The sequence below is a fragment of the Rhincodon typus genome, chromosome 7 (genome assembly GCF_021869965.1).
Source record: "Rhincodon typus isolate 14 chromosome 7, sRhiTyp1.1, whole genome shotgun sequence".
Taxonomy (NCBI): Eukaryota; Metazoa; Chordata; class Chondrichthyes; order Orectolobiformes; family Rhincodontidae; genus Rhincodon; species Rhincodon typus.
In genome coordinates this window covers 12368956-12379091 of record NC_063338.1, presented here as the reverse complement: position 1 = coordinate 12379091, position 10136 = coordinate 12368956, and the positions used below count along the sequence as shown (strand labels likewise).

The 10136-nt window shown below is 48.3% G+C and overlaps 1 protein-coding gene across 1 annotated transcript in view; it reads right to left on the bottom strand.

Moving 5' to 3' along the window:
- LOC109929169 (disintegrin and metalloproteinase domain-containing protein 23) overlaps positions 1-10136 on the bottom strand; it is a 157917-nt gene that overhangs the window by 81373 nt on the left and 66408 nt on the right. Inside the window, 3 exon segments of the mRNA XM_048598692.1 lie at positions 2085-2156; positions 4709-4777; positions 8572-8651. Of these exon segments, the coding sequence (XP_048454649.1) occupies positions 2085-2156; positions 4709-4777; positions 8572-8651 (221 nt within the window).

Sequence of the window (10136 nt, the reverse complement as noted above, 5' to 3'; positions counted from 1 at the left end):
CCCTCCTCCCACTTCAAGCCCCATTCCCATCTCCTACGTACTAACCTCATCCCGCCCCCTTGGCCTGTCCATCCTCCCTGGGCTGACACACCTCCTCTCTAATTGCCCACCTACACTCACTTTTACTGGCTCCAGCCCCGCCTCTTTGACCTGTCTGTCTCCTCTCCACCTATCTTCTCCTCTATCCATCTTCTATCCGCCTCCCCCTTTCTCCCTATTTATTTCAGAATCACCTTCCTCTCCACCATTTCTGAAGAAGGGTCTAGGCACGAAACGCCAGCTTTCCTGCTCCTCTGATGTTGCTTGGCCTGCTGTGTTCATCCAGCTCTGCACCTTGTTGTCTCAGATTCTCCAGCGTCGGCAGTTCCTACTATCTCGACTACTAAACATTTCTCTGGTTCTTACTCATATCTCTCTTTCTCTCTAGCCCCTTCTCTTGTCCCCGTCTCTCTGGGTTCTTGTGTCTGCAATGACTGTGAATCCAGACAGGCCTTGACATTTAAACAGCAATGTACATAGCTGCTTTGATCCTGGAGCTGAGTCGGTTCCCATTGTCTGAACGATACGGGATAATCCTTGTCAACGTGAGCAGGGAGCAGCTGCATCATTAACAAGGCTGCGGTGTCCCTCACACAAAAGGAACTCCACTCAGCAAATTAAAATCCTTCACCTCTTCAGAGAGTATAAGCACATCACGTTGAGGAAAGGCTCAAGATTTCACAGGAGTACCACACCGTTCCTTGCGAGCAAGAGAGAAGCAGCACCGCCCCCTACTGGCTGCCAGAGCAGATGCTCAGGAATGGCCTACTGCTCTTCCTCATTTCTCACTCCCCCGTGTCCCACTCGCCAGGCTGAACCTGGCGCTGCAGCAGGTGGTAGAAGGCGGATAAATCCCTACCTGATCTCGCCCTCGCCACCTCCATCTCTCGTGATTGATTCCTTCTGTACGATATCGGTGGGAGTGGCCCAGTGCAGACAAAGCCCCGTCTTCGCTCGGAGTCCATGGTTTTGTGGGGAGCTGCCCAACGCGCTGCATGGGGACAGACTCAGAACAGATCCTGCAGCTCCGAGCTGCTTTATCACGAGGCGCTGTGGGCCATTAGCGCCTACCGAACCGTCTTCAACCACAATCTGCAACCTCATGGCCCAGTACAGCCGCCCGACCACTGTTATTGAGCTGGGAGGTCGGTTCTTGTGCAGGGAACAGTGCAGGAGGGCATGACCGGAGCAGCGCCAGGAATACCAGCCCATTGGGGTTCAGGGCAAGTTGGATCAAGAACTGGTTTACTGGCAGGAGGCAGAAGGTGATGCTCAAAGGGTTTCGTCTCTTGGTGACCGAAAGTCTGTGTCCAATGCAGGGTTCGGTGCTGGATTTCTTGCTGTTTGCAGCGTATGTTAATGGTCCAGACACGTAGGAACTATGATCCATAAGTTCACAGGTTTGCCCAAAAACTGGTGGCGGAGTAAATAGCGAAGGAGAAAGACTTAGAATACAGGGCAATATGGACCAGCTGGTCTGGTGGGCCGAGCAGTAGCAAATGGATTTAATCCTGAACAGTGTGAGGTGATGCTTTTTGGAGAGGACTAGCAAGGCAAGGGTTTACATACTGAATGGTAGGACCTTAGGAAGTACAGAGGATCACAGGGATGTTGGTGTGCGTTCCCGCAGATCCTTGAAGACAGCAAGGCACGCAGGTGAGGAATATGGGGAAACTTGCCTTTACTCGTCAAGGCATCGAACTCCAGGGCAAGGAGCTGTATGTGACGTGAATTAAGCCGCAGCTTTCAACAGCGACCACAGTGGCGTGGTAACTCCAGGCTTTTGCAACGCTCGCCGGCGAATTAGAACAGACCTCGCAAATGGCAGACACATTTGCCAAATCACAGTTGCATCTTCAGGTCGAAAAGACGCCGAGTGAAGAACCGAGGCACCACCTCAGCCCCCCCCCACCCACCCGTGAACAGCTTGTGCCTGGGGAAGACAATGCCGTCGCTGCGTACCGCCAGCAGCTGTCCTGACCGAGCGTCGCGCCCCTAAAACCGAGCTGCAAGAAGCCAGCTGCGCTGTCCGCGCTTTTACTTACAAAGTCCAACAGGTTCACCACGGACTTGGCGAAGTTGTTGGTGTGGGGCCGGGAGGACCGATGTCTCTTGTACTGCGAGGGAGAGGAAAAAAAAACAGGCAAAGCACCATTAGATTCCTGCTGAAAGCCGAGTGACACACAGCGACAAAAAGCTCCACTGCCGCCTGAGACGACAGAGAAGGGGGGGGGGTGATAATTGCTGTGGTTTAGTCAATGCAAACTGCATGGTGTATCCCTGTACCGGTCCGCGTTGAACTGACTGTTCCTTTCTGAGGTGCGCTAAAGGACCTGGGCTTGGCTCCAGAGGACAGGAAGCAGTAAAGGGGACAGTAAACAGACTGCAGAAAGGCACAGCAAGAAACCGAGCACACACGTGCCACACCAAGAACTGGAAAATGATGGGGAGCTGCAATATGAACACCTGACCTTACAATTTTAAAGAGGCTACAGAAAAACGGGAACGTCAACAGCTATAGGTAAATTATGTTCCGCCAATAATTGAACGGGACAAGGTGAGGATGGCTGTTGAAAAGGCACATGCAATTCTGGAGGACAAAAGACATTTCTTTTAAAAAAAAATTCTTACATCTCCAGCGGAGCCTCAATTGGAGTATTACGGCCACTTTTAGGCACCACGCTTTGTAAACAATATGAAGGTTTGACAGAGTGTGTGCCAAGGAAATTTACTGGAATGATATCAGGAATGAGAAATTTTAAAATTCATGAGGGTACTGTTCCCAACTGGGACTGTTCTCCTTGTGCACAGACAATTTGGTTGGAAATTTGGTCGAGGTCTGCAAAAATTCTTTTTCCAGTTTGTTCGCAGGATATGAGGGGCACTGGCCAGTACAGCGTCTATTGTGATCCCTAATTGCCCTGGAGAAGATGGTGGTGAGCTGCCTTTGTAAAGTGCTGCGGTCCACGAGGTAGAGGGGCAATGGGCGGTGACGTTAGGGAAGGAGTTCAGAATTTGGCACAGCAGCAGTGAAGGGGTCAGGGAGGAAGGGTCTGCGGTGGGGTGGGGAGTGGTCGAAGGGTCAGGATCCCCAGGGCCCAGAATTCTGGGGATTGTTAAAAGCACCGGAGGCGACAAGCAACAACATCTTGTTTTCACACGGCAGGATCTGGAATACGCACTCCCTGAAGGGTGGGAAGCAGTTTCAGTAATAAACTTCGAAAGGGAATTGCATTAGTACCCGAAAGGGAAAACAAAATTACAGAGGAGGATGCAAGAAATTGAGTCAAAGTGGATAGCTCTTTCAAAGAGCCGACACTGGTATGATGGACCAAATGGCCTCTGGCAGTGTCCGATTCTACTCCCCTCATCTTTTTATGGGAATGAGCTACATCTGGAATTTAATGGAGGGATTGTGATGGTCTAACAGTCTGACTCAGTGGTCTTAAAATGAAGGAACAGGTTTGAAGTAAGTACACTTGGAATTTATAATCCAAAATATCGCGGATAGAAAATTAGATCGGAATTTTAAAAAATTTGCACGTAAGCATTACTGCTCAATAATTGGACTGAGAAGTTTTCTCATTTAATCCATAATTACCTCCTTGTGATCTGTGTGTAAAGGCTGCTCTCTGGTGGTTGAACAGATGAAGTGCCAGGCACTCGATCTAATGAAAATGAGCTTTGTTTCTTCCCACCTTTAATTATGAATCGAACTACATGCTACACAATTGTAGCGGATTCCTGAGATCCGGTCGTAGATCACAAAGGATTAATTTGACAAAAATTGTCGTTTTTGTCATTTTAAGACCTCAACAATAACCCCTGACCTGCCGTTCCCAAAGATAATTAATTCACTAAAAATTAACACAATAAATTAATGATCAGGTGCTTTGTAATAATCGGGTAATCAAAGGATCATTTCAGAAGCTTCAGTGTGAGTGCTAACCTCACCAGACATGAACAACTGTCAGTAAACACTACAGCTGTGATTTTCTGTTCTGCATTCACCTGAATTAGGGCCCCTTGTGTTAAATTACTCTCGTGTCTCAGTCACACCTTTTGTTACCTCCAGAAACAACTATCCCAAAGCTCCTGGCCTGCATCCTCCAGAACATTATCTAAAACTCTGCTGGCTGTGTGCACCAGTCCCACCTTCTACCCAAACGTGCTTGTTGACCAATGCTGTCGATTGGCCCTTCAAATGTAAAATTCTCATTCTTGTGTTCGAATCCCTCAAGTACCCACAACCTGCTCTGCCTTCAGATTCTCCTCTAGCCGTACACCCTCTGAGAACACGACAGTCCTCTCCAACTCAAGTCTTTTGGACTTCCTGAAGGCAGCCCTGCCTTCAGCTCTGTGGATACTAGATTCTACACTTGCCCCACTCTCACCCACATCCCCCTCAGACCTCGCAGCCTTGCTCCCCTCCTTGAAGCTACTGCTCAAACCCCCAGTAGCCAAGTCTTTGATCGCCTGTCCCAATATATGTTTGTGTCCCCCCGCTGCCGGAACATCGTGTAAAATACGGTGGGCCATTTTTACGACAATACAGCGCATTACGCAGGGTGTTGCGTATGTGTGTGCAAACTGAACACAGGGTGTTGTTTCTCTAAGTGCAAATCGAAGGGCAGGAAGGCGGTGTGCAGAAAGATTTACAGCTCCCTACCATCTTGTGGTCGTTTACAATCATCAGCTCGAGGTACTTCATTTCAGAGAAGACACTTCTGCGGTGAACCTGGAGAGACAGAATTTGATTAGCTGGCTCATGCAATAGATGGCCAGGGGCGGGGGAGGGTCTTTGTCGACCGATCTTCCAAGACACTCCCATAGCCTGTGGAACAGTCTGCCAGGTGAACTGTACATAGTTAACAGGGATCTTTCCATTTGCTTTGCACCCCATAATATGCGCAAACTGGCTATTACAGAGCCCCTGGACATTTGTGACAGTGCCAGATGCTCCAGTTTTGGTGAATGACCAATTATTTACACAGAATTCCTGCCCAGCCGGTCCATGCCGGTGTTACACAAGTCTCTGTCCACTGTACATCATTTCACCCTTGTAACACATCATTGGATTCCCTTCTCCATCTATCTTCCCTGTGAAAGCATCCGTGCTGCTCACCTCCAGCTCTCCGTGCGATAAGCTACTGTATTTGAAACACTCTCTGAGTAAAGGTGCTTCCTCTGAAATTCCTTTTTGCACCCATCAGCAGCTATCTTGGATTTATGGCTTCTAGTTCTGGTGTTGTCCTTGAAAGTCTCTCTTCTACCTTTCTGCTGCTTTGTTTGTTTTAGTTTTATGATTTAATGCCACATTTAAAGATCTGTGAATCTGTAATCCCAGTGCAATCTAGTTTTCTTATACAATTTAGGCTCTAGGTCTTAATTTTAAGCTTCAGAAGGAACTAGAGATGGGCTAGTGGTAAGGTGTGGAGGTGGGACGGATGGGTATTAATTGTTCACCTAGTGTACTTTTAAAGATATTTCAAGGCCTTTGTAATACAGTATGTCCTCTCCTTCACTTACGATCCAAGTCCAATACCCGAGATTAACATGTGAGTATCTCAGAGTCATGTTACCGGGTATGGAACGTTTGAGTTATAAAGAAAGGCTGGGACATTTTTCACTGGAGCATAGGAGGTTGAGCGGTGACCTGATAAAATCATGAGGGGTATATGTTTAGTTAATGGTAGGTGTCTTTTCCCTAGGATGGGGGATTTCAAGACTAGGGGGCACAATTTTAAGGGGAGAGGAGAGAGATTTAAAAAAGACATGAGGTTCAATTTTTTTACACAGACAGTGGTTCGTACGTGGAATGAACTTCCTGAGGAAGTGGTGGATGTGGGCACAATTACAACATTTAAAAGACAATTAAGGTTCTTGCAAAGATTTGTAGCTCAGGTTGCAAGTCATGTTGTTGATTTGCTCACCGAGCTGGCTTATTCTCATTCAGGAGTTTTGTCACCATGCTAGGTATCATCATCAGTACGGCCTCTGATCAAGTGATGTTGTTCTACTCCACTTGGAATTTATATGATCCGGTCTGTTGGGGTGTTTTGTGTCATTTCTGTTTTTTATTTTGCAAGGGTTTGTAACAAACACCAGCTAGCAGCAAAACGATATGACGAACTTTCCCTCATTTCAGTGCACTCGGACAACAAAGGCCATTCATTTAACTGGGACGGTGTACCATCCTAGCTCAGGCCAACCATAGACACACATGGGAATTCCTAGGGGCCTGGTTCTCCACCCATAATGCAATCAGTAAACGTGTGGAATTAGACCCCATATACAAACCCATGCAAAAAAAAACCATAAACGACACAAAACACCCCAACAGACCAGATCATATAAATTCTAAGCGGAGTAGAACAATATCGCTTCATCGGAGGTCACACTGATGATGTCACCTAGCATGGTGACAAAACATCGAAACTATAAGCAGAGATAGTAAGAACTGCCAATGCTGGAGTCTGAGATAACAAGGTGTAGAGCTGGATGAACACAGCAGGCCAAGCAGCATCAGAGGAGCAGGAAAGCTGACGTTTCGGGTCTGGACAGTGAGCAAGCCAACAACCTCAGTTAAAAGACGCTTGGATAAGCACGTGAATAGGGAAGGTTTGGAAGGATATGGGCCGGGAGCAGGCAGGTGGGACTAGTTTTGTTTGGGATTATGGTTGGCACCGAGTGGCTGGACTGAAGGGCCTGTTTCTGTGCTGTATGAATCTATGACAATGACAATTTCACAGTATCTAGCCCCAGCCTACAGTCTTTGGCCAATACGATTCCCTCCATGTGATACCCTTATCCTGATCAAGGGCAATTAGTGTCACGCTACAGTCTAGCCGATGATGCCTGCATCCCGAGGAAGTATTGTTTAAAAATCAAGGAACCGCTGGAGCCTTTGGACACTGCGAAAGCTATGGGCCTTGATAATGTCCCAATAATAATGCTGCAGCCTTAGGGTCATTGAGTCTTACAGCACGGAAACGGACCCTTCAGTCCAACCAGTCCATGTCGACTATGTTCCCAAACTGAACCAGTCCCACCTGCCTGCGCCTGGCCCATAACCCTCCAAACATTTCTTATTCGTGAACTTAACCAAATGTCTTTTAGACGTTGTAACTGTACCTGCACCCACCACTTCCTCTGACAAACCATTCCACGCACAAACTACTCTCTGTGTAAAGAAAGTCCTTTTCAAATCTTTTGCTTCTCACCTTAAAAATACACCCCCTAGTTTTCAACTCCCCCAGCCTAGGGAAAAGGCCCTGTCATTCACCTTATCTATGCCCCTCATGATTTTATAGATCTCAATAAGGTCACCCCTCAACCTCCTATGCTCCAGTGAAAAAAGTCCCAGTCTCTCCAGTCCATTTTTATATCTCAAAACCTCCATTCCTGGCAAAATCCTGGTAAATCTTTTCTGGACCCTCCCCAGTTTAATCATATCCTTCCCATAACAGGGAGACCAGAACTGCACATGGTACTCCAGCAGAGGCCTCACTAATGTCCTGTACAACTTTAAGATGACATCCCAACGCCTATACTCAAAGATCCGAACAATGAAGGCAAGCGTGCTAAATGCCTTCTTAGTCACCCTGTCTACCTGTGGCGCAACTTTCATACAATTATGTCCCTGAACCCCTAGATCTCTCTGTTCTACAACACTACCCGGGGCCCTACCGTTAATTGTATAAGCCCTGCCCCTTGTTTGTTTTACCAAAATGCAATACCTTGCGTGTATCCAAATTAAACTCCATCTGCCGCTCCTTAGCCCTTGTGCTCCAGAAATGGCCATGACCCTAACCAAACTGATCCAGCGCTATCAGCAAAATGATGGAATCGGTCATCATCGATAATGATATCAAACAACACTAATGCCCAGTTTGGGTTCCACCAGAACCACTCGGCTCCTCACCTCATTTAGAGTCTTGGTCCAAATCTGGACAAAGGAGCTCTCAAGAGACCAGGTGAGAGTGATGGCCCTCGACATCCAGGCATCTGACACAGTGTAGCGTCAAGGAGCTCCAGCAGAATTAAAGTCAATAGGAATCAGGCGGCAGAAGATCCGTGTGAGAGAGCTCAGCCGACGTCCCAGCAAAAAGAGGCAGTTAGCTCCCCCCGGTACAACTCCCAACTCTGCCTTAGGACACAGGAACCCGAACCCTTGCCCACTTAACCCTCCGGGGTAGGGGAGTGGTGGGGGTACGTGACAGGGTGGTGTTTCTGAACGAGGGCGGGGGGATAGCCCCGCTCTCCGGGCTGAAGCCGTAAATCCAGACCCGACACCACCGCCTCCCGTATTTCTCAGCCAGCTCATTGTCCGCTCCACTACTGCTTGCCCCCGCCTCTGACATTGCCTGTTCTCACCTCGTGACAATGCTGGCCGCGAGTCGAACGTTATACAGGAACACCGTAAGGACTCCCCAGCCTTCAAACAGCTAAATTACCGGCAAACCAGTCAGGCCACTATGTGCAGACAGATCGAGACTACGATAGAGTGATGCGGGGTGTGGTTAAACTTACTGCTCTCCTCTTCCTGCGTACTCGGAGCCAGGGCAAGTCCACCAGCAAAGACCAAGGTGTGTTAGCCTTCCTTCGATTCCCTGTGAGAGAGAGTGAGAGAGATAAAGACATTGATGGCACTCCCTTGTACCCTATCTGGCCTACACACCGAGAGGGCTCGTAACGGTCCATGTCATTCCAAGGAGTGGGTGGGGGTGGAGTTTTAAACCGTGGCTTAGAGATTGCAGAAAAACGGGGATTTGTGAAGGAATTTCAGAGTTTTAGGGTCAGCACGGCCAAAGATTCGGCACCCTTCGGTGATGGGGGTGGGGGCAAGGGAACCAGCTGTGCAGAGTTGGCAGAACCCAGAGAACTCGATGCACTGTAGTGCTGGAGGAGACTGCAGAGGTAGAGAGGAGGTGAGGCCATGGAGGGATTGGAACACAAGGATGTGGATTTGAAAATGAAGGAGTTGTTGGACCGGCTGGGTATGGAGGACAGCGAGTGGCACAGTGATGAGTTAGACAAAGGAGACACAGTGGATGTGCTCCGTTTGGACTTCCAGAAGGCCTCTGACAAGATGCTGCAGAACGGTGCTGCTAAATAAGAGAAGAGCCCATAGGGGTAATGTACTGGCATGGATAGAGGATTGGCCAACTGCCAGAAGGCAGAGAGTGGAGGCATAGGGGTCTTTTCTCAGGATGGCAGCTGGTGACAGTGTCGGGACCATGATTATTCCCGTTATACATGAATGATCCGGATGAAGGAACTGAGGACGTTGTTGCTAAGTTTGCAAATGATACAAAGACAAGTGAAAGGGGCATGTAGTGCTGAGGAAAGCTACAGAAGGACTTGGTCTGGCTAGGAGAGTGGGCAAGGAAGCGGCAGATGGAATACAATGTGGGAAAATGTGAGATTACACAAGTGCTCGGTAGGAAGAATAGAGGCGTAGACTATTTTCCAAACAGGGAAAGGCTTCAGAAATCTGAAGCACAAAGGGACTTGGGAGTCCTAGTTCAGGATTCACTTAAGGTTCAGCTGGCAGTTAGGAAGACAAATGCAGTGTTAACATTCATTTCAAGAGGGCTAGAATACAGGAGCAGGGATGTACTGCTGAGGCTTTATAAGGCTCTGGTTCGGGTGCGTTTGGAATATTGTGAGCAGCTATAGGCCCCATATCTAAGGAAAGATGTGCTGGAAGGATGTCCAGAGGAGGTTTACAAGCATAATCTCGGGGATGGGGGGGCTTGTCATATGAGGAGCGGTTGAGGGCTCTGGGTCTGTACTTGATGGAGTTTAGAAGGATGAGGGGGGATCTGATGGAAACTTGGAGAACACTGACAGGCCCAGATAGAGTGGATGTGGAGAAGATGTTTCCACTAGAAAGAGAGATTAAGACCCGAGGGCACAGACTCAGAGTGAAGGGATGACCTTTTGAACTGGATGTGGAGGAATTTCATGAGCCAGAGGGTGGTTAATCTTCGGTACCTATTGCTGGAGAAGGCTGTGGAGGCCAAGTCATTGAGTGTATTTAAGACAGAGATAGAAAGGTTCGTGATTGCCCCGATATCTCTCTCCCTCCCCAA